The 27,054-nt window shown below is 28.8% G+C and overlaps 1 protein-coding gene across 1 annotated transcript in view; it reads left to right on the forward strand.

The window, feature by feature from the left end:
• GluRIB (Glutamate receptor IB) overlaps window positions 1-27,054 on the forward strand; it is a 250,505-nt gene that overhangs the window by 94,082 nt on the left and 129,369 nt on the right. Inside the window, exon 5 of the mRNA XM_075372702.1 lies at window positions 15,893-16,057. Within this exon, the coding sequence (XP_075228817.1) occupies window positions 15,893-16,057 (165 nt within the window). The remainder of the gene's footprint in view (window positions 1-15,892; window positions 16,058-27,054) is intronic.

Raw genomic sequence — 27,054 nt, forward strand, 5'->3', positions numbered from 1 at the left:
GCCCTATGTTTGCACTCACCCACCGTAAAACGTACCGATCCGATCTTTCGCTAAATATACTCAAACCTGTGTGCTAGCGCAGCGGGTAAACAATAAACTTAAGATTAAAAAGTAGACAAAAATATATACAACAAAACTTTTTAAATACCACTCTTAAATTAAACGTACGAAAAGGTAAAAAGTAATTTTACGATGGTATCTCAGAATGGATTTGACAACAAACTTTGATGGATATATGTAAGATTACGTGAGAATCATAGCTTCAAATTAAAAATTTGATGTTTTTGCCAAATTTTTCTTATGTGTGATGAATGGCCTAAAGAGTAGGGTTCTAATATCAAAGTACATATCTTTGCACCCGACTCTTTAGGCCATTCATCACGCATAAGAAAAAAATGTCAAAAACATCAAATTTTTAATTTGAAGCTACGACTTTCACATAATCTTACATATCACCATCAAAGATTATTATCCATTCTGAGATACCGTCCTAAAATTATTTTTTTTTTAGTACGTTTAATTTAAGAGTAGTACTAAATTTTTTTTTTTACGTATTTTGATTCTTCAATTAGTTTTGCAGCTAATGCTGGGTTTGGGTACGTATATATAGGCAAATATAATTTCCACTACCGACTTGCCAAGCCTGACGAAGCTGCAGACGTAATGTAATGCAAGTGTAAATGTACCGTTAAATATTTAGTCTGGAACAGACTCGGGTCGACCGCTTCTGAGACTTGTAATTAATTGAAACCCGACCGCCAAAGAACATCAATATCCACAGTCTAGCATTTAAATCCATTTAAAAACAACTGCTTTTCCAAGGACTCGAAACTTTGGTTTGACTTGTATAAAAATGAAATTAAAATGTTTATATAAAAGTTTATTAAAAGTTTCATTAAAATAACATTCCTTAAGTGATGAGCATCTTCTCTATGCCTGGTGAAGGACCTAAATTCCTTTAATAAAAAACAATTATGTTACTGTTTTAGTTTGCTTTTCCTTTGGTATGCGATATTATTTGATTTTTTTTTTGCGTTAGGGTTTTGGATTTTTGTACTTTGTATGGAGTGAATCTGTGCAAGCACATATAATACAAATGAACTGTTGTCTTATGTATTTATACAATAGTATATATAGCAGTATTATTTATACATACAGCATAAAATAATACTGCATGTATTTATGCATACAGTAGTATTTATACAGCTGCCTTATGTATTTATACAGTTTATTGTCTTATGTTTTTATGATATTTCAACTGTTGTTTTATGTGTGTACGTTTGATTGAGGGGATTCATTGGAAATCCTTTATCAAGCGTTTATTGTGATTCTATTTATTTATGGCCCGTTCTTGAAGCTGATTACATACACGCAAAAAAAAAACTTTAAATAACGATTAACTGGCAATTATTTATCTTAAACGAAACTGAGAAAATGTCGGAAAATGAAATAATTAGATAACGTATAGATTTGTAAGAATAACAACAAACATTGTTTTCGAAAAAATTTCGGTTTTTCAAAACAATTACAAAACGGGAGGAACCTCCCCTTTTTATGGTATTCGACTTCACCAAAAATGTCCAAAAGGTCCCCAAAATTCAAAATATTTGGATTTTGAACTTTTTCTTAAATTCAGTAATAAGCCCTCATTAAGAGTTTTTCAACTATATATCTATCATAAGTAATACTTATTTTCATCGGTTTCAGAGTTATAACCAAATAAATTTTAGTTAATGAAATACTTGGATCTTACATGGGGAAGGCACATCGGTTCGAATCCGACTTCATATACATATATATTTTTTTAAATTAAAATATATTGATTTATTAATAATTATTAATCTATGATTGTAAAAAAACATTTTTACAAAAAATAATAATTCAATAATAACAATAAAAAAATGGAAAAAAAATAGAAATTATTAGCGAGATAAAATTTTATGTACTTTTCATTTTAATTCAAAAATTTTTACAGAAGTTAATAATTATTAATAAATCAGTATATTTAAATTTAAAAAAAGAAAATCAAAAATGTTAAAAATATCTATGTATTTGACCCGAAAAAAAACCTTGCACACATCGGATTTGAACCGATGTGCGCAAGGTTACGGATCCGACACGTTTTCACTTACACCACATTACTTGAGCGACGTGAAAGAAAATTAATATATATACTAATATAAAATACCGATACGGACAACCCAAAAAAAATGTAATGCAATGTGGTATCCAACACAATGCAATTGTGTAACTTTTAGTCTCCTTTAATAAAGTACTACTACTTCACTACTTTATTAAAGAAATACTAGTATGACTATAAGTAAATTATTACTACATTAATAAAGCAAATACTAGTATAAGTAAATATTAGTATTACTACTTTATTAAAGAATTGGAGGAACGTATCTCCCTTTCAAATGAAATACAGAAAAAAATGCGTATATGTAATTTAATAGACGTACAAGGAAGTCATGTAGTGCCTACATCAGATTTTTTTTATTTATTGTTTGGCTTCATTTCTACTAAAAAATCACGTACTACAATAACATTACTTTTGTTTTAATGATTATTGTTTAGCAGCAGATAAAGTATGGTTGCTGGAGGGCAAATAGAAAATTGTAATTATTGTAAATTTCATAACCTACTTCTATGGCCTCAGTATTCGACTGTAATTTTCTAAAATATTATTTTACATTTTACTACCTACAAATAATTGTGCGTTAACAAAATATAATTTTATAATAAATATGTTTATATAAATAAAATTATGTTATGTTAAAATTATGTTAATATAAATAATAATGTTTATATAAAAAATATGTTTTGCTTTTTCTTAGAAATAATGAAATAGTTTGAAATTTTTACCACACCGATAATATTTTCAATATTTTTTTTAAAAATAATTATAACTCACGTGAAATTTGAAATTCTGTAAGAAGAGAATATACGGTCCAAAATATAAAAATTGGCACACTGTGACGATTTTTCCTGATGTTTTTATTTTTGTTACAACTTGTTGATTACAATTATTTTCAGAAAATATGACCAAACTTATTATAATGTGTGATTTTTCGTCTATTATTACGTTTACTTTATTATAATTATTACGTTAATTAATTTTTAGTAATTTTTCATTGTGAGCACGTTTTTTCCCATTACTCTTGACACTAAATTTATACAAAATTATTATTACATTTCAATGAAAAATCAAACTAAATATAAAATAATGCAAAAATAAATTAAACTAATAAAAACCATTCAGTGAAAATAGCTTAAGAATTTAAAAATTATGGATAAATTAGTCTTCAAATAAACTAATTTTATTTTATATATGCTATATATATATTATTATTATTCTGCCCTGACTAAAAAAAAAATAGTAATTAAATATCATGCACTTTCAAATGAAGATAAAATTCGTTTAATATTCATTTGATAACAAAATTAATTAACTATTTTTCAACCAGGTCATACATGCAAACCACTATGTTTATTAATTAAATAAACTTCCTTCGAATATTTTTAATTGGTTTTATTTACTACTTAACATAGTTCACTAATAAAATAATAAACAGGAAATGCAATTTACCAAAGAATAAAATAATTATTTATTAATTACTCTGTCATTTTTTTCGTAAAATAATTTGCTTTAAATGTAACAAAATTTTAAAAAGAGGTAACTTTACATGAAAGTTATAACATACAACAAAAATAATTTTTTAATAGTAACGAATGTAAAAAGACAACCGCAAAAACATAAATAATACTGTTGAACAAAGAAAATACACAGACTTACATTTGATGCAACAGAAGAAAAGATAAATGTTTAGAACGTGGAAAGCGGAAAGAGGTGTGCGTATAAGTTCTACAGAATGGAGTTTATAAAGATAGCAGCAAGTGAAATGAGATGTTTAAAGTGAGAAGAAATTAAAATAAATAGTTGCGGGAAGCAGGTATTAAAAAAATTGCTTAGCAAGAAGAATAACTGCTGTTAGTAAAATAGTTCATATAGAAGCATTTGTCTCTTGTGTGTAAGTGAAGAGAAATTTTTGTCGTAGCTTGTAGTCAGCACATGAAGGATCATTTGTCCTGATTAATTGACGCCCCCTCTCTTTTCTCCTCCCTTTTCCCTCATTCCTATTCCCTTCTCTTTGTTATTTCCCTCCCACTACTTTATCACTTCGACCATTTTTCCCCCGTTCCTCTCACAGAAGCTCTCGTTCAGCAGTTTGAGCGACCTAACCTCTATTACAACCTGATGTAATCATGACCGATCCTACAACCTCTAATTTCCACGCAATGTCTATCTAATAAACGAAACTATACTAATACTACCATTATGTTTACTAAACTGTATACCTAAGCGCTTTTCTAACAGTAGATGAGCTAATGTTTTACAAATATTGATATCCATTTCTGACTGACTTATTATCTTATCCAATTAAACATTAATTTGCCTTTATGAATATTCATATTAAAAAAATCTCAAAAAATATTTGGCTAACACCAAAAAAAAAATGAATACGTAATGGAAGGTAATATATCAATTAATTTTTATCAAATAGGTAATGTTTTTATGAACTTTAAATTATATGCTCCGAAATATATTATAAATCTAAATATGTGCAAATTGTTTCATGTTTCTATGATTTAGTTTTAAATCTGTTGTTAAATTCTGAAAATCTGATGTGATTTTAGTGCAAATTTTCAAGATGTTTTGACATAAAGTAACTATCTTGGATTAACAAAAATAAATCCTTGAAAATGGTCATTTTCAAAGAAAAGATAAAGCTACGAGTAATCCGGCTTTCACTTAATTTTTCTAGGGAGAATCTATTTGGATAAAAGTGTATAATAGGAATTTTCTGTTACGTTTAATCTGACTAGGAAAGATTAAAAAATAAATATGGAGTATAACAAGGCATTATGTACCTGTTAATAATAAACTTTGTATCAGATTTTTTCAAAGGCTTTCTTTAAGTAGTAGAGTTGAGGTGATTTTCTTTTCTTCCAGTTCTATTACAACATCGATGATTCTATAATATTTTTGGCAGTAGAGCGCTCCCTTCAGTAAATAAACTAGTATTTGGATATAGTTGTTTACGTCAATGCGTAAAGTAGCTTTAATCCAATAAATTCAAGGTCTTCTCGTAGTTTCAAGTTCACCGTAATTTTCTATTTTGTCTGCTGTGGTCGTAATGACTCATAAAAACAATTTCTATTTAGCCAAATTAGTCATAACTGCTTTGTTATCTCCAATTTTAAGTGTCAAAGTTCCTAGAAGTCTAATTTTCTTTGTCTGCGATGATGTCATTTCTCAACTTGTTCGTATTCAGAAATTATTTTATTAGTCTTACGTAATTCTTTAAATGGTCTGCTTGTGTATACAAAAATAATAATAATCTTTGTTATGTCTATCGTTCCCGAATTCCCGCACTAACACTTGCACACTACCTGTTGTCGTAAACACACACACACTTCTGTCTACTGCCTAGTTTGCTTCCCCTTCTTTTCATCGCGACACCTTTCTTCAGTGCAGGTCAGACTTCTTCTTGGTGCGGATGTTCTGCCTGCGACTCGTTCACGTTTTCGTTCTCGTTGTTATATTTCTGTCATTGTGTCCATTTTCTTCATAATTATACATGTTGTTATTTATTGATTTGAAGTGGATTGAATAATAATTTATAAAATATTGTTCAAGTTGTGGATGTGACTTTTTGTTAATAAAGATTAGTATGGTGATAGTCTTTGTTTAAAAGTCAGTTGATCTTATACATTTTAAAAATATTGATGAAGTTTTTCTTGCATTTTTTAAGCTCTTCAGTGCAAGAGCAAGTTAGGAATAGATGAAATAAGTGGATGTTTGTTTTCTTGCGTACCTAATCCTTAAAGTGTCTACACATATGATTCGTATCTTTGAAATATATCTTTGATTCGTATTTTAAAATTATGTACTGGTGTTAAATTGATCTCATGTTTTCACGTTAACATTGTGCATAAATGAAAATGAAAATAAAGACTGTCTGATTTACTACTGTTCTTCAATATGTTAATATATACATAGTTTACAATAGCGCACAATATTTGCAGTACAGATGAGTGTGGTACTTTTAAAACGGTGCAGTGGTTGTCACATTTTTGTGTATTATTTATGAATTTCTGCGACGATGTTTAATCTCATTGCATTTTGTAACTAAAGAGATGGCACCACTAAAAGTTGAAAATTCAGAATTATGTATCTTGCTTTTAGAAGCTCTGTATTCGATTTAGTTGTGTCACCGATAATTGTGTTGTGAATTTTTACTATAGAGATAACATATTTTTCAAAACCTTTTATGCTATTTGTTTGTTTAAATTTAAATACATTTTTTTTGTTTGGCTTTATGCCTGGTTTATAAGAATAAAATATTTAATTATTAATTAAATTCAGCCATGATTGTAAAATTTTTTATTATTATGGCAGGATAGAATTTTCAATAGCATGAATGTAGCTGTAAAAACATTAAGTTACTGTATAAATTAAAGTCCAATACTTTATCAATAGTTCAATACTTTAATTTTTGTAATTTACCCAACAATAGTAATATTTGTACGAAGAATGGAAATCGTGCCTGCTTTTATTTTAAGCATTTAATATTACTGGAAGAATCTTACACGTATAAACAAGGAAACAAAATATAAAGGATTTTTTTCGATTTTGAGAATACACCAGAAAGTTTTTATTGTATTATAAAGCAGCAAGTTTGTAGAATTCCATTAAAAATTTCTTTCAGAAATTTTTATTTGATTTTTTATTAAAAATATCAGCCTTAATCAAATCTTGTGGAAGACTTTTTATGTAAAAGATATAAATTGGCAAATTTCATCGATCTTGATCCTCCGTATAAGCGATAAAATAGAGATGGAGCCTTTGAAAGAGGTTTTCCGATTTCTTATAGTTTAAGAATACTGTTTACCATATTCTTAAAAATGTTTAAAAAAATCTCATATATGTTTTACAAATTTAAGAGCTTTGATTTTATGTTTATAAAATCCTGCATGGTAAAGGGAAAGGTAAGGCATATATATAATAACCAGCATGGTTTAACATACGATTAGTTTTCAGATTATTCTGTCATAAACAGATAAATAATATCTTATTTATATTTTAAACGTATTTAAAATTTCAAAATAATAATTAGACAGAAGTAATTTGAATATAAGACATAATTTTACATTTAAATTCACTAATAATTGGATTTTTTTTTGCCGTAGTCTTTTATTTATAATCGGTTCCAAATTATCGGAACTATAAGTAAATTTAAATACCAAATAAATGAAGTACCTAAATAGGTTTCGATTAAAATCGCTCAAAGAAATTTATATATATACATAACTTATACACTATACATAAATACGTAATAAGCATTACGATGAGTCAAACAAACACTGATCAAGTTCTGAACATAAAAAATTAGTCTTGTCAGTCACCCAAGAATCACAAATAACTAATCAAACAACCAATAAAAGTCAGAATCCAAAGTAAGGATTGCCGTGTCTTCCGTAAACAATGCAACTGTGATGTCCTTTGGAGTCGGGAGGTCTTCAGTAAAGACCGAGTATAGAACTGGCCCCAAAATTGATTCATAAGGGGCACCTGACCGAGAATCAAATAATACGACAAGTCTTGATTTTACTTCACCTGTCCGTCCAGGTAACTGTGTAGGATCAACCAGTAAGATTGAGGAAGGCTCCTTTTCAGTTATACAATAAGCTAGGAATTTAAACTTATCAAATGCCTGCTGGACATCAAAAATAGCCGAACAGTACAATTTCTCTTCTAGGCACTTGCTAATAAAGTTGACAATCCTTTGAACAAAAGTTGAATTTTTGTTCAAATGTTGAGGGATCACATCTGAAGCCGAACTGATGGATAAGAATAACGCTCTTCTTCCAAAAGGGTCGGCCATAACCTAAAAAAAAAATAAGTCTCTCAAATACTTTCGAGAAAATAAGTAAGAGGATTATCGGCCTTAGAGGATGTACATGGCTAGATCATGGGCCAGCTTAACCGATATTGGGACCTTTACCAACTGCGACATCTTCCATTCCATCGGGAAGCTCGTAGTTAGAAGAATGCCATTAAAGATCTGTGTTATATATTGGATGACTTTGAATGGAAATATAAAACACATTTTGTTAGTTATCAAGTTGTACCCGGAAGATTTCTTTGAATTCGCTCCTCTCCTAATAACCCGCAGAATGTCTGCTGACAAAAAAGGTTTCACAGGAAGACTCATACGAATCAGGTTACTCAGGCTCATATATCAAAAGACTGAAAGACCTTCTCAAGATGCCTTGCGAATACGTCAACTTTCTCATAGTCGCTTCGAGCCCTCGACCCTTTCAACGTATTCAAAGGTAGAAACGATGGTTGTGGTAATTTCTTGGTGGCCTTCCATATGAATAGCCATCTTTTTGCAAACGGGAGAGATTCTCAAATAAGTTTCTAAATGTCTCGTTTTTAACAGACCTCAGTAGCCGTTTTAATCTACGATCAGCACTGTTGAAAGGTGTTCTATTTTCAGTTCTACGGTAATATTACCACCTCCATCTAATTCTCTTAGTAGAAATAAGGTCCATAACCTCCCTCGGGTAGGTCGTGCCTTCCAGCCCTCCATGTCTATCCGCCGATGTCGACCTCCATGCTGCCTCTTATAGGATTGCGTTCAAGGAATTCGTCGCATTATCTATATCAGCACCTTGTTTTAAAGGAACAGACACGCTTAGCTTGTCCTCAATCCAGTTTTGACAAGGGGCCTCAGTCAGTCCGGTTATTGAGTAAGGTAGACGATTTGTCCTTTTTTACCACTACCTTGCTAATGGTAGGAAGTATACAGCTGAATGATCAGATGGTGAATCAAAGCTATTCCTAAATTCAGTGTACATCGGCGAAATAATTGTTAATAATCGGTGAAAAACATATAAGTCTTAATTTTTGTTGGATCCGACGGCCAGTATATTTGTTTTATTCTGGAGATGATATTTAGGCGCTTGTTGGTAATGCAGTCCCTTACAGCTCTCCCCCGAATAGTGATAAGCCGGGAGCCCCAGAGAGGATGCTATGCACTCCAATCACCTCCTGCTATAAAGCGGGTATCGAGTTTAAAAAGGAATTCAGAAAACAAGTCGTCCCTGATCACATGGCGGGGAAGACAGTAGACCGCAGAAAATCTTAAAACCTCAATCCAGTCAAGTATCTCAATTGAGGTTGCCTGTATGTGTTCTGACCTGTATTCCGATAGAGATAATTACGGTTAGTGAAGTGCGTTTTGGAGATTAATATACCATCCAATGAAACGGTAAACCCAATTCTTCTGGTACTGACATCGATAAGCGAGGCCATTCATATTCCAGGTAGCAATCCTGAGGAATCTAGCCATCAACGGATTTTGGTGATAACTGTGGTATTTTTATAATATGGAAAAGTTCTCAGAAAATATTTTCAGAAATTTATCTTTTTAATCCATTCATACAGTGGAAGTTATATTAGTATTTTTAATCGACTTAGGATAGTATACCGTTAAATTTCAGCATAAATACATGTTGTGCCGACGAAGCAATACGTAATTGAGGCAAAATTGATAGTTCCATGGAACTGGTGTAAAAACAATTGATTTAAATTTGAACTTTTGTAATGACAACCCTAAAAATATTGCACATTGAAGTGTTTAAAAACAAAATAACTTCAAAACGTTGATGGAAAAGGAATACTATGATGACAGAAATTTCTATGAGTTATTCTTAAAAATGATTTTTTATATAATTTATTTCTGTTTGTCAGTAAAAAAGTTAAAATTAAAATTAGAATCATCGTAAATCGTCATGGACAAGAACATAGATATAAAAATATTTTTTTTTGAATTCAAAATTTTCAGTTTAAATAATGTATTTCAGATTATTTTTTTTTTTTATTTAACTTTTTAATTAGAAGATTTTAATTAAAAAAAAAGAAAGATGTACTAATAATTATTTTGAAATTAACTAAAAATATCAATATTTTACAATATTTTAAAATATATTTTTTAAAAGTTATTATATTGAAAAATTTAGTAACGGTATCAAAAAGAAAAAGAAAAAAAACAGATTCTCTTTAAAGTTAAGTATTATAAAGTAAAGAAAGGTATGAGAAATATTTCTTCCTTAAAGATAAAATGCAGCAAAAATGTTCGTTCTCTGGAATGAATTTTCAATTAGTTTCTTCCATAGTACTTTGCATCATAATAATTTAACGCTTAATGTAAATTAAGCTTTTAAAATTTTTCTTTTTTTACGTTTTATCGTGTAAGAAAGGACTTTTTTTTAATAACATATACTTATTTATAAAATTAACTTTAAATAAGTACAAAGAAATGATAATTTGTTTGTGTTTTCTCAAAGAACCAAACCATTTTTTGTAGAATTTGATATAGTAATTTTGAAAGCAGTTATATTTTTTTTTGGAATCAAGTTCTAAATTTTAATATTTTTACATTAAAAAAATTGAAAAAAATCTAGAAAATAGTTTTTTTTAAATGATTGTAGTTTTTTTTCCACCGTAAACACCCTCTAATATTTACAAAATTGACAAATTTAATTGTTTATTACATGTGTCAGTATGTGTGCGATATATTTACATACATATTATGTGTTCAATAGCTTAGAATAATGGACAGTCTTTACACACAATGAAAAAACTATGCTAAACAATTATTGAAATAAACTTTAAATAAAACAATTCTTTAAGCTTAAAAAGAAATAAAATGAAAATCTCTAGAAGACTAAATTTCGATCTACTACGTTATTTTATTAAATCTAGATTGAGCATCAATAAATCTTTTCAGCAATATACAAACTACCATTACATTTAAGTGGACCATTTATTTATTTTTTCGTTTCAAACTGCACTGACTTTACTTTCTCAACGTAATGAATGGCAGAAAAAAAGTATTGCATGCAGTCAACAATTAATTAATTTATATTTTAGATTTCTCGATTTTTTTAAATTTATCTTGACTCTAAAAATTCTAAAATCTTGATTACAAAATACTGTGTGTGTATCAATGTGTGAGGTGTGTGGGGTGGGGAGTTGTATTGTTTCATTTTGTTTGATTTTATATCTTAGGGGTTTAACTCGGTTATGAAATTTTGGAGGCATTATGTAGAATTATAAGGATTATATTTTTTGAAAAAACCTTGAATGAACGAATGTAAAATTTTGCAGGAATTTGGAATTTATTAATATACTACTTAATTGTAGTTTTATACTTTAAAAAAAAAAATAATAATAATGTCATCAAAGTAATCCTGAAAAAACTAAAAGCACACAATGAGTACTTAAAAATTCTATTGTTTCTGATTTTTCTAACTTTTTACCGTTTTAACCACTCGAATTGTATTAAAATAAAATTTTTTTTTTTTTTTTGTTTTTTAAGAGATCATGCAGGGAACAGATTTTTTAAATCAAAAATTTGATAGTAATGAAACTCTACTATTAAAAAGAAATAGTTCAATTAAAATATTTAACCAACCTGAAAAATATTTTATACAAAGATATTATTACTTGAATAGAAACAATTTTTTCTAACTTATTAGAAGAATTGACAAATTTAACATTACTAAATAAGAATTATCGAAATATTTATACTGATATTTTCGTAAATAATTTGTTATAAGGGTGGAAATGAAGTTTTAATTTTATCACAAATGTTGTACTTTTTAACTCTATTTTCTATAAATTACGAACATATTGTCGTTTGAATTGTTTTTAATTACTTTTCATAATATATATCTTTTTTATCTATTATCTATTATCTATCTTTTTTTTATCTATTTTTTTTTTCTATCTTATCTATTATCTATTATCTTTTATCTTTTTTATCTATTATCTATTATTATTATCTATTATCTATTATCTTTTATTCTTTTATATATATCTTTTCATAATATATAATATCTTTACGAAAAAGAGAAGTTCAGACTTCAAAAAGAGTATTATTGTCAGGATGCCGAAGAAATCAGGAGTAGTTAAATGTAAAGAATAGAGAACAATTAGCTTAACTACTCATGCATCAAAAATTTTAAATAGAATTCTGTACATAAGAATTGAGAGGAGAGTGGAAGAACTGTTAGGAGAAGACCAATTTGGTTTCATGAAAAGTATAGGGACCCTATACTTTTCTATTAATGAAACTCTACTATTAAAAAGAAATAGTTCAATTAAAATATTTAACCAACCTGAAAAATATTTTATACAAAGATATTATTACTTGAATAGAAACAATTTTTTCTAACTTATTAGAAGAATTGACAAATTTAACATTACTAAATAAGAATTATCGAAATATTTATACTGATATTTTCGTAAATAATTTGTTATAAGGGTGGAAATGAAGTTTTAATTTTATCACAAATGTTGTACTTTTTAACTCTATTTTCTATAAATTACGAACATATTGTCGTTTGAATTGTTTTTAATTACTTTTCATAATATATATCTTTTTTATCTATTATCTATTATCTATCTTTTTTTTATCTATTTTTTTTTCTATCTTATCTATTATCTATTATCTTTTATCTTTTTTATCTATTATCTATTATTATTATCTATTATCTATTATCTTTTATTCTTTTATATATATCTTTTCATAATATATAATATCTTTACGAAAAAGAGAAGTTCAGACTTCAAAAAGAGTATTATTGTCAGGATGCCGAAGAAATCAGGAGTAGTTAAATGTAAAGAATAGAGAACAATTAGCTTAACTACTCATGCATCAAAAATTTTAAATAGAATTCTGTACATAAGAATTGAGAGGAGAGTGGAAGAACTGTTAGGAGAAGACCAATTTGGTTTCATGAAAAGTATAGGGACCCTGGGGCGCTGTTTCAGGAGATGCAATGGGGTGATCATATAATATCTGTAAACAATCGTCTGATGTTTAAAATTCAAACAGGGTATTTGTTATTAAGTTGAAGGCTAACCTTTGCACGCATCATAATCCCTCTCGTTCTAACATATCACGGTTATTTGGAAATTATATATATATATATATATATATATATATATATATATATATATTTCCAAATATATATATATATATAAGTTTGTCTGTTATCGCATAACACGAAAACCAACCGAAGGATTACTTTAAAATTTTAAGGATACATTCGTGTTATCCCTGGGAAGGTTTGAAGCCATAAATCGAAGCCCTTACTCCCTTGAAGGTTAAGATATTAAAAATACTGATTATTTTTTCGCCCCCAACGAGAGTGAACTTGTGAATTAAAGATACTCGTTAAGGAAAAAAACATTAATTCTTTTACTCTATTATTATATTTCTGCCACCATGGCAAAAAAAATAAGTTACGAATCGATCTTTCGTTTTCAACGGTGTGTATACTTAATTAAATATTATTCTACCTTTTATAATTTAGTTTCATTTTAGATTTCTATAAAGCCTGAATACTTTAATTATTATTTATCAGATTATTTTTAGAACCATGAGGATAACTTACAGTGCGGGGGTTCAGGGACTGGAGCCCTCTGGATAGATGGGAATGGCGACCGAAGCGAGCTCTGCGAATGTCCAGAGCGCCGGTCTCCTGGTAAATTGGAAATGGTGAGCTCTGCGGCAATGAAGTATCCCGAATAACCTCTGAGTTGGCTCCGGGATTCTCCTAGGCTGTCCTCAGCCCCGAGAGTCCAGGTTCTGATAAGTTGAGCCGGCTAGTTTAATAAAATTTTCATATCTATTAATAAATTTTACTTTCCGACCCGTACATCCGTTTATTAACATGTTAAGTAAATATAGATGCAATAATAAACAACCAAAATAATCTATTTTTTTCGTTTTTTAAATTTTTATAAGTTACTGTTTCTTCAAATAATAAAAAATAAAAATCAGAAAATATGACTAAAAACAACTTATTTTAATATGTTTTTCTAAAACTTAATTTTTTTTTTTCAAAACTACCTTTATAATTCTTATCTGTATAAATATTTTATTCTCCATAATTTATCATAAAAGACATCAACAATTCTTTTAACAATCATATCATCTTGAAATAGAAGAAGCTAGCAAGCATTTTAAAATTGTTCAGTCTGCAATATTCTATTAAGGTATGAAGTGTTAAGTTAGAATAACCTATTTAACTATTTATAAGGTTCGAATAGCCTATTTAGTCGGCACTGTTTGACCCATTTACATGGTACAGCTTGTAAACTTGTTCTGTGTTTATCAACTCGAGCTGTTTTAGTGAAAAGATGTCTGAAGTAAAATTACTTCTAAATATTATTTTAAATATATTATTATTAACCAATATGTATTACATATCTAGTAAAAAACATTTTTTATTATGATGTTTAATTCGTATAATTGTTGACTTCCAAGAGTAAATTCTGATGAATGTTTGTGCTTAATATTGTGTTTTACCATTGATTTTAATGCTAAGTTGTAATACTCTGATATAATTAATTTTACGTTATAATAAACTTATATTATATTTAGGAATGAAGATTTCAATTGTTTCAATCAATAAAGTTGTTATTTAAACTTTTTAAGCATTTCACTTTTTAAATTCCAAGAACACGGCATAGGTTACAATAATTAAAATTTTGCAATAAAAATTGGTGTTAGTTGTATTATTTACTATTTTGAAGTCACTTTCAATAATCAGGAAAATAATAAAATAATCCGTTTCGGCACGCCGGAAGACGGAGGTAGATTTCACAGCTGTTAAGTAGGGGATAAAAAAGATTTCTACCTTAAAGTAAAGAAAAATTTCAAATTTACTCAATATAACAATGGTTGCATTTGAAAAAGGTTTCACATGTTTAACAAATAATAAGCTCCATCTTACAATTCCAGCAATATTTTGGTCATCCCTTGCCGTAAGAGTTGGTCACTACAAAAATTGTTTCAGACAGAAGTTTTAGCTAATGTTTAGAGTACTAACGACCGTTTTAAATTGATTCGATACTGTGTCTATTAAGGAAGGTATGATTTTTTTTGTCTTCGAAACCCAATTTTTTTCAACCCCTGGGCCAATGTTCGGTAATATCAAAAAACTTCCCCTCAAAAAACTCCCTTATCCAACGAATAGCAGGAACTTTAAACGAATTCAACGATTTACTTAATAAGAAGGTTATAGCGATATTTTGTTTTTTCGAAAAAGCCACCCCATTTCCACCCCGATGAACCGATTTTGTAACTCAACCGAGACTTTGAATCGAGTATTTTTAGGGAATAATTTGAAAGTGATTGGTGCAAAATTATGGCAGTTATCGTGTCCACAAGAAAGTGAAATATATATATATATATATATATATATATATGTGTGTATATAAAATTTTGAGCTGACAGTGGTTTTCGGGTCTGGGGGATGTGAAACGCGAAAATATGTCGATATTTTTCGGACGTCGAATTATGGTACCCATTATAATCGGTAGCTTTTTATGGAATCTACCTAAATGTGTTTTAACTTATAGAGAGAAATGAAAAAACAATACCTAAGTCTGAAGATCTACTAACGTCAGATTAATTTTTATTTAATATATCAGAAACAAGAATAAATCAGAATTATTTTACAAGAGATTTTTTATTCATTTTTTGGTGTAGCTAGGTATTTTTGTATAAAACAATATTAACTTTTATATGTGGTGTTAGAGTTGTGCTAAAAACAACTGCCTAATCGCTAAATTAATTAAATATATAAATAACAAAACAGTATTAGTTTAAAAACACTAGATTTATTTAGTGTGAGTATTTTGTGATTAATAATATAGATATTCTGACAATGAATTCTAAATATTTATTTTGTTTTTAACTTAATTAATCACTATTTTTAATTAACTGTGTGTTGATATTAACAGGTGATGGATGACCGTTGGGAAGCGGAAGTTGTGGAATACGGAGCGGTAAATATAACAGGTTTTCGGATAGTGGATGCGTCCCGAAGGAATCTAAAGGACTTTCTAGACGGATGGAGACGGTTAGATCCAGCCGTATCCCATGGCGCCGGCAAAGAGTCAATTTCTGTCAGTTCTCCTCATGTTATTTATTGTATTACTTTATTGATATGTGTTGTCATACTGTCACACATTCTTTATATATACTATCAGAATGTAATTTACTATACATTTTCAGTCATGACTGGTATAAGTTATATTTGCAACAATAGAATCTGTGGATTAACATATGAAGATTGGCAGACTTAATAAATAGAATTATTTTTCATTTTTTTGCCTTTAATGCTACTTCAAACAAAAAAAAGTACTAAATATTTTTCGTAACAGTCGTTTGTGTACGTTTTATTATTTTTTCTAAAAAGTACCGCGAGTATGAAAGCTATACATTAATTCCGTAACTATTAAAATTTTAATGTAGATTATTTCTTTTTATTTTTCGATTGTAAAAATAATTTATTATGCAATTGACGTATATTTACAGAATATACAAAGAAACTTTTATTAGTTAACTAAAAATATTCATTCTACAGTTATACTTTTATGCAGTGGTTCCCAACCGGTAGTCGCGGCATACTGGTGTGTTACTCACTCCCGTGGGATGTGTCACATAATTTTAGAATTTAAAAATATATTTTATGCCAATCAGAAATTTTTTATACGAAGAAATTTATATTTACCATGAAACCTTTAATACGTTAAAATTTATTTTTAAACAGAATGTACCAGAGAATAAATACAACAATGCTGAGTTTAATTTTTCTTCCTGTCGGTAGTAGTGAGTGATGGTGAACATCTGTAACGATTCTTTGTTTATTCTTTCCACTTGGTAATAAACTGATTCGTTGTTGTCATATTGAGAAATTTATCCCTCAGTGTATGATTTTTAAAGACTGAGGGAAAATTTTGAAAATCAGCTTACTCAAAATATGAAAGAATGATTGAAGAATTAAGGAAAATACTTCTCTACTTTTTTTCCGTTTCAAACTCAGAATAGGTAATACTTCCTTTTGGCACATTTGGTGATATCAACATATAAAATGCTACTACCTAAATGTCAATGAAAAAAATTAATTGTTAAACTTGTCATGCGTTTATATCATGAAAACAAACTTTCGAGACATTCAGTACATCCTTTAAGATTTATGTGCGATGTCAGCATCCCAAAATCGCAAAGACGGCCATAAAATTTAGCTGCAGCTTTCAACGTCACTTATGCGAATCAGCATTTTCTACAATGAGAATTATGAATATAAACAGAAGAATAGACTGGTACATCTTGAAGATGAATTACGTACCAACCGTAAGGCCACGTGTTGACAAACTCTGTGGAAAACACCTAGCATAGATTTCACATCAATTCATTTTACCGTTTTAACATCGGTCTATGTACACTGGATATCTGATACTTAGAATGAGATACTACATATTATTATTAGTATCGGTATCATCATTACTATTAATCAAAAACAAATAAGTATGTCACGACATGGTGGGCGTTCAGTGAAGTGTGTCATCAGTCAAAACAATCCATTGGAAACCACTGTTTTTATATATTTTTTTCCATGCTTATAATGCTTTTAAAGTAAAATGCCTGAAACTCTTTTTCAAGTTAAATAGAATAAAGATATGTAAATTAAATTGCTTTGTAATAATTCCGTACAAATAAATCCTGGTAGAATAACAAAACAAAACTTAATCGATATTAAATAATACAAACCTTAATCGATATTAAATAACACAAATCTAAAAATTTTAAATGATAATTTTTCTATTTTTCTTTAAACTACGAATTTACAGAAGTCGACACCAAGTTAGAAACAACTATCAGTAATTTTAATTTATGTCTTAATAACTTTAAACTTAACGACTATTATGAAATTCCGGAATTTAAAAAAGAATTGAAGAGTAACTAGATTTTTATTAATAGTTTTGTTCATTTATTTAAATAGTTTATTTTTTCCATATTTCACTTTCATGTATATTTAAAATAAAGGTAGGCCTACAAAAAATACAGTCCTCTTAAAAAAGATATTAACATGAAATATAAAGATTAAAAATTTACATCTTAACAAATAAAAAAGGAAAAATGCAGAGGAAACAGAATACTATAGAAACTTAACAAAATGCTTGTGGATTAAGCGTGCCACGGTTATGACTAACACCTCTTGGCTGACGTCATACATTGTGGCTAAAATGTACAATTTACGTACTTAAGATTATAACAAGATTTTAACTCAATTTGACAGCTAATATGATACTTTTAGTTAATAAAATTATAAGATAGTATAAGTATAAGATAAATTTGTAAAAATTTTCATTAAAAATTTACCACAGATTGATAATGCTTCGTATAGCTGAGTGATATCAGACTATAATAATCCAATACAAAGGATTGATAACAAAAATGAAAAATAACTTTTTATCATGTATTTATACGATTTAGTTTTTCGTTTAAAATATCATCACTGATCTCCGTGGTGGAGTGGTAGCGTCTCTGACTTTTACCTTAATGTTCTAGTTTGAGTCTCGGTCAGATATATCATTTTTCACATGTTTCAAAATTCATCATCACCCTTCAGAAGCTGTTGTTAAAAAATGTCAGAAAGTATAGATTACAAATATAAAGGAATTAATTGCTATTGGATTTTCAAATCTTTTATAAAAAAGAATCATTTATTTTAATTACTGGGGAACGACTAACTAATTGCCATCAGAGCTTCTTTTGCGAAAAAAACAATCGGTGAAATTCCATTGATAAGTGTAATGTATGAACATACATAAAATGTTTAATAATATTAAAAAACAGGAGGTCGAAACAGAAAATATCATTTTTGGAATTTGGTTAAAATAGATTGAATAACATTCAAATAGGATTTTCAGATGTTTTATGATTAAAAAAAATGTTTCTTTTAAATTTATGGATCCTACTTTACTAAGCACAGAACTACGAATTATTACAAAAAGTAAAAAATTAATAAAATTTCGATGAAATTGTAGAAATATTTAATAACCTAAAAACTGATCAGATGAATAAATAAGCCTTCATTATTTATAAGCGGTAATGTATCATCGTTGCGATGTCATCCGTACGGTTCAAATTTCGAATCCCAGTCATGCTTGGCATCTTTCACATGTAATAAAACAGATATTTCATTCACTAGCTTCAAGCGTAAATAAATACTCACTTGTTTAAAAAAATATGACTTTGATTTCCATATTTGATGCAAATAATAGCTATTATATACCAGAGGTTATCTCTAAAGTAAAGACCGTTTTATTGTAAAAAAAAAAAATGTATTCTGAAAACTTTATAAATATTTTCTATTTCCCTTAAACACCGTATCTTATACTAGTTCTCTATGTAATCGCCACATGAATCCAATATTTCAATATACCCTCAAAAGTACAGCTTCAATATACCCTCGTCGTATTCTTCTGCCGCCAATCCATTTAGCCACTAATTAACAGAATATTTAAGTTCGGCACCCACGCATCGCTTACCACTCAAAAATTCTTCCAATTTTCCAAAAAAATGGTAATCAGAAGGAACTAAGTCCGGACTATATGGCGGGTGATAGTAAATTTCCCATCCAAATGTTCTCAGTAAATCACTCGTCGGATCCGCATCATGTGGACGTGCATTATCGGGCAGCAGGACAGTCAACCGCCCACGTCGCCGATTTTGAACGGCGCGCCGTAACTTACATCGAATTTTGTAGTAGGTTTCTGCATTTTTAGTCGTTCCACGTAGCATGAAATCAATCAGCAGTACGCCAAACCGATCGCAAAATATTATGACCATCAGTTTGCATCCAAATGACTGTGACTTGACCATTGTCGGTCTGGTTGGTGATTGAGAATGACGCCATTAACCTGACTGCCGTTTTCTCTCTGGCTTGTAATACGAAATCCACGTTTCATCTCCGGTACAACAACAATTGTATTATGGAACTCATCTCCTTTTTCTGTGTAGCGCATCAAAAATTCCAAACCAGATTCTATTCGAATTTTTTTGTGACGTTCCGTTAAGACGTACAGCACCCAACGTGACAAATCTTTCTGAAGCCTAAATGGTTATGAACAATGAAACCGATAACAGTTCTTGAAAGATCAGGAAAAAGAAGGGCCAGGTCGGAAATCGTTGAGCGACGATCTTTTCTGATTTCATCGTCGATGCGTTTCAACAAGTCCTCGGTAATTCCCGAACGTTCTTTATCGTACACATTAATTCTGTTGTTTCTAAACCTTTCACACCATTTTCGGCCGTTTCTTTCATTCATTACATTGCCATTGTACACAGCAACCAACTGCCTATGAATTTCAGCCGGCTAACGTTTTGATGGTTTAAAAATCGTATGACACCACGTATTACATACACAATTGTCGGAAACATCGATCATCCTGTTCATTTTATAACGTAATATTTTAACGTAATCAAAGATACTACAACGTGACAACTTATAGACAACAATGCAGTGTGTACATTACTAGCGTGGCCATGAATGACATCAGGTTCGCCAACCTTAAGGAGAGAGATTTCCCAGCGGTCTTTACTTTAAAGATATCCCTCGTAGATTAGCATGTAATAAACGAAAAGTGTTCCAATGAATAAAATATAAAGCTTCAGGATCCTCTAAAGCATTGAATATTGTATATTTATATTTTCAATTTCAGATTAAAGTGTATTAAAATCAAGGTTTTAAATTGTTTTACATATCACATGGGTATATTGTATATATACGTGCCTCACGAATAGTTTGTCTTACACTTGACAAACTTAAAGATTTGGTGTGGTAGCTCATATATGAGAAGGAATGACTCTGTTAATATACCAATTTTATATACATATAAAAGAAGAATGAACTTAATGAAAATTTTACTTACTTTTTCATCCAGAATCTTTAATGATTAGTTTAGTAATAAGAAGAAAATAATGTAAAAGAGTAATCAATTTTTACCTATGACTAAAAAAAAATTACCTACTATACTAAAAAGTAAATGAATATTAATGAAAGAAATAAAAAAAATTGTAAAGCGTTTGGTTACAGAAGATCTTGTGATAGTGAAGTAGGAATCATAAAACCAAGTTTAGTTTATCAAGATTATTTCAGTTAGCTTTGTCATGTAGTAGTATGTAACTACAATATTATACTTATTATTTACAGTTTTTTTTTTATCTGAAACATTCATTAATAACAGTAAACCCACGAATACGTAACATGGTCTTTGAAAATGGGTAGGTGTTTTGTTGTGGGTGTATGAATGCGCGATAGTTAATGTCATCAAATTTTGGCAAATTTTTTACCTACAATTTTTTAAAACAGAATTTAAAAATTTAATAATAATGTAACATACCATAATAAATCAATTTTTTATGTTTTTAGTTAATAGATTATACTGTACAAAATAGAATTGTTTTTAGTTAGACCTGAGAACTACGTGAAGGAATATTTGCATTCAGTTTTATTTCATTTGAGCGTTCTTTTACTCACCTTCCATTAGTTCTTCATTCTTTTGCATTGATGTTTCCTTTTATTTTTCTTACCAGACGAAGGTAGTATCTACTTGTAATACCTTGAAATTTTATTTGCTTTTTCTGAACCTTTTTCGTTTTGAATTATTTTTTCAGATGGCTTAGTTTCTTTCTGATAGTTTTAAACTGCTTAGGTTTATTGAGTTTTGTTGTTGATTCTAAATTTGGTTGTTGATTTGTTTTGTGAGCCTGTTATTCATTTTCATAGAGTGACCTAACTCTTTGGCTTTTCGTTTTCTGATCGAACCTAATATTTCTCAGTTTCATTATCTTTGTAAAGATTTTTATTGATTCTGAATTTTTTTTCACCTATTGGTCAAAGGACTTTTCTAGTCTTTTTTCTATTGTATTTATTCCACCTGATTTTAATCTGAAGATGTATCCTGTTAGATACAGGCCTTCTTATTTCATTACTTGAGATGTTTTTGTTTTAAATATTTTTTGTTAGTAGTCCAATTCCATTTTTCTCGTTTTTATTTTTCAAAATAATTTATCTGAACTGCTTTTCACAGATATTTAAACATTTTTAGCTTTGCTAACTTTTCCCACATTTCGTATTTTTAAGAATTTAATAAAAAAAAATAGATTTTATTATAAATCTTTTTTTATTTTTTTTTTTTTACTAGAAGATTATGAAATGTTACTAAGTAAGATATATAAATAGATTTATTAAATCGGTTCAAACAATACAGTTTTACTTTATTTAAAGGTTATTTTGAAAAATCATTTTCAAAAATATTTTTAAAATATAACAATTAAAACATTTAATAAAAACTAATGTAAATAGTCCATTTATTAAAATATATTTCAATCTATTTACAAAATGAAAAAATTAAATAAAATGAAAATTAAATACTATAGTTAGGTGAAAAAAACAAAAATATAAGTGGCAATGAACAAATAACATCCTAGAAAATTCTTCTACTATATATGTTTGCAGTTTTCATTAATTTTAATATGTAAATAACAATCATAGACTGAATGTTATTTAATAATACACATACAATCCGCAATTTACTGCATACTTCTGGGATTTGTATATATATTTTTATTATTATATCTCTTTTGCATAATATCCTTTCTTCTTTCCTTTTGCATGCGAAATAACTGAAACACTCAATTTATTAACTAAAATAATCGGGTTTAATGTATTTGTTTATATACTAGAGAATTAACTTCTTTTCGGATAGAACCTATGAATTAGAATATATTAAAATCATAATTGTCTGAATCTTAACGTATACGAATAGAAGTATGGAATGAACATGAAGAGAAAAACTTGTAAATCCCGATAGAAGAAATTATAAAATAAAAAATAATCAGCTGGACGATCTAAGAATGAGTATAACTTTAGAGATTAATTGCGGTAATAATAAAATGGGAGAGAGAAAAAGATACAAATATGTTAACAAAAAGAGAATTGAACATGAGCTTAGAGAACTGTTATGAGAGAACCTGATCAAACAGAGAAGAAATACAAATAATGATTGGTTGCAATCTAACATAGAAAGCTAGGGAAATATTCTATAAATCTCAATAATTTAATTTTCAGCCATTAATAAAACCTGAATCTAAACTGTCAAATAACATAAAAATCATATTCATCATTTCTGCATTAAAATATGATTTCATTTTTACTGGTAATTTGTCACCACTATCCATCTGTGAATGAGCTAATGGAATCGTAGCGAACCTCTATAAATTGCATGTAGCATTGAATCACCTTCAAAAGAATTTACAAGTTCCTTTATTAATCGCTAGATCGCGCAGAAGTAAAACACCTCACCTATTTCTCACCACCATAGTAGGATTGTACCGGATTAGGCAAACTGCATCAAAGTATATTCAGTTCACTTAAGACTCCGAGAACTAAATGATGGGATATGGGAAAGAGAGAATTTTCACAACCTAACTTGCCTCGTTTTCCTTGAGGTTCAATTATTACTCTTCACGCAACCGATTCCAGACATCATATGTGGCTCTTCGAGAAGGAAGTGCTCTAGACCTTCCATAAAATTAGGAACCCTCAGGCGCATTGCTATTAAGACAGAAAGACCTTTAGCGAACGGAAAGAGAAGGATGCAAACATCTTGCTAATCTCTCAAGAATTAACACGTATGAAAATATTTTTACAAACAGATATACAAAGGATCAAAGCGCAATCCCGAAATCTGTCCATCTTAAAAAAGAAACAAAAAAAAACTGACAACACAGTCTTAGGACTTTCCGGTCACGCGGCTTTTTTTCTGATGCAAGGCTTACACACACAATTGAATTTAAAATATTTATATTATATTTAAATATTATTTTTTATTTTTTTTATTTGATTCAACGATTTTAATTAAAGCGCGCGCGCATACCTTATTTCAATCGCGCGGGTGTAGCAGTACAAGCGGCCAATTTAAATACCTTTTTACACTTTAAATGTTATTCATATATTTAATTTTACCGCTCACCTGTGACATCACAACATAGCCGAAGACTACAACGCCTGTATCAGTTCTACACTAACGCTCCTTGCGGTGAGAGGCCGTACTATTGTCGCAATGTACAAACTTAGACACTAGATTATTTACAGCATTTTTTGTGGTGAGGGATGCGATTTTGCAAAAAATATTTTTAGAAATATTATTATTTTTAATCGTTAACAAATGTACCTAAGAAAAAATAAGACCATTATTAGGCGAAATCTCGAGATACTGATGGTGACTTTGCTTTACAGCCTCACCCCTTGACCTTTTAAATTGAAAATTTAATAGCATCAATGCCCCATATATAGAAGTAATCTAACCAAGTTTTCAAAATCAGTCCAACAGTTCTGGATATATAACAAGTGTGACACCAAATATTAACATCCGGAAAATTTCAAAACGGTTTTTTAGATTCCTTAGGTGTCAAAACTTAAAAATCCGATGAAAACTGCATATACCCAAACTAGACCGATATCAATGCTTTCCCTTCTAAAGCTACAACGCTAGACGGGAAAGTAATAAATGTATAATCGTCACAAAAAAGATGATATATCTACCAGATAAATAAAAAGACCCAACATCAAGGAACTGATTCCAGGCTCTGCAATAAATTGGGGGATAGAATATCCTTTTGTTTGTACTTTTTCGATTTTTTCCTTTTATGATATTTCCCTTTCTCCCTTTTTCCCTGCGCATAAATTGGTCCAGTAGTTTTTTAGTCTATAGCGGAATACACATATCAGAAACATTGAAATGAAATCGTAAAATATTTAGTATAGCGTGTTTTGCTTTTACGTCCAACAGATAGCGCTGTTTTTTTAAAAAAAAACATGTTTTTATCTGTCACAGGTGTGAAATCTTAGGTATATAAAATCACGCGCTTATTGGAATGCAACGTTGTGTCAAAATGTCAAAGTGAAGAACTTTCGAAGATTTAAGATTTTGAACAAACGAACATTTAAAGTTTTATTTATATAGATGTTAGATACTGTTGTATTGTTATAATCTCATGTATTGTTCCAGAGAATTAATGCGCACTATTTTTATATGTATTCTTCCAAGAGTATACTCGATACTTCTGTTACATATAATTATTTGTTATGCAATTTACTTTGATTTCAATTTATGAGAAACCGATTGTAAATAATACATTGCAGCAAAATAAAAAAATGCAGTAACTCAGTAGCAATAATAATAAAATAAAGCAAGAGAAATAAAATAAAAATCTCATAAATTTTTATCACTAAAATCAAAGAGAATTAAAAATTCACATTTCATTCTTTATTCATTTGCTTAATTTGTTACATCATTCAGTTAAAAGATACTTTACTTTTTATAGAATAGATTGCCAGAAAAATTGCAATAATCAAATTTACAAAAAAGAAAAAGAAATTTGTCTTTAAAAATAAACCTGTTTTATTGACATCGAGTAAACGACATGAATATTTCTCCTTGAGAGAATGTAAACACATCCGTCAGATTCTGAGAAATTCAATCACTTTCTTCTTTCTTCAATTTCAGTATTTTGGTTGTCTGTCTTTTACAGACTATCTAACAGTGTACTTTTGTAGCAACCTCTTGACAATCTCAACAACTTGCATTCAACATAAAGTATTCTTAAAACTAAATTACCCTTTATTCATTGAAATTAAATCATTCGATCAAGCAAAATAAATTAAATAGCTTTTAAAAATTACCATAAAAAGTGAAATAAATTAATTTATGAGTTATATAAATCTGAGTTATCATAAATAAATCTACATTTTTAAATAAATAAATCATAAATATTTTTATAAATAAATATTTTAGATCGAAATAAATATAATAAAAATATTTATTTAAATTATTTAAAAGATAATTAAGAAAAACAGGTAAGATCTTGATGAATAACGAAACGATGCCTTGTTATTTTAAAAGAATCGGGAAAAAAGGAAATAATATAAAATGGAAATAATAATAAGGATTTCCGAGAAATAATAACTTTAAATCATGAAACAATTAACCGGTTATTTAAAAATAAAAACACTCAAGAATTACACTGTTCAACAATGACTTTCTTAAATGAAAGTGAATAACTGATTCTTAAATTATTTTTCATTCTGATTTCAAATATGACATCAGAATTCTTCTATCAAACTTATTTCACATATTTAAATGAAAGCTTACAGTGTAGGTGTAAAATTTATAAACTGGGATGTATATAAAATAAAGTAAGTATCGTTTATAGTGACATCGAATAAAATGATGTATCGGATATATTGACCAAAAAGATGTCTATTGGTATGCTGTTAATACATAAATACAGTTTATAATTACATCGGTTGTAGGGATATACGTATATATATATATATATATATATATATATATATAAATAAATAAAATCATATATTCTTTTACATCTATTAATATAATTTATTTAAAAATTATAACAGAGTCATAGTTCAAAGAATGAATCATAGTATTTATCAATTCATTATGTGATATAACAAAGTTTATAAATTAAGAAAATTTATTTATAAATTAAAAAATAATTATTGTGTGAATAATACAGGCGGCTGAAAAGACTCTATGTGCTGAACCTGAAAAATGCTACATGATGACTAGATGACTAGATTGTTAACTTCTTGAACTGGGATGATAAAATGATAACTTAGATGATGCTTGATTATATAGCCTAACTATGTGTAAATCCTAAAATTGTAACTGTTATATCTGACACTAAATTCCCGATAATAATACAGGAATTTTGAAGCATAAAAAACATAAATGCCAAGCTTACACATGGAAGTGAGAAGCGAAATAGTTTCTCCCTGTAGAATTCTTACTACCATATATATATTTAGAATATATATGTGCTGACCCATATCGGCACGCTAAATACTGATTTATTGAGTGGAGGGGGGTTCAAATGTATGCAGATGATATTCAGGCTAAGTATTATCTTCACTATGTTCGTTACAGGAAATGGCTGTAAAACGAATAAAATTACTTTTACAGAGCGCAATTCTTACCAATACATTCTTGTACCGCATAAGTTAAAATGATAAGAAAGATAGAGTGAT

This window comes from Lycorma delicatula, chromosome 8 (assembly GCF_047948215.1).
Source record: "Lycorma delicatula isolate Av1 chromosome 8, ASM4794821v1, whole genome shotgun sequence".
Taxonomy (NCBI): domain Eukaryota; kingdom Metazoa; phylum Arthropoda; class Insecta; order Hemiptera; family Fulgoridae; genus Lycorma; species Lycorma delicatula.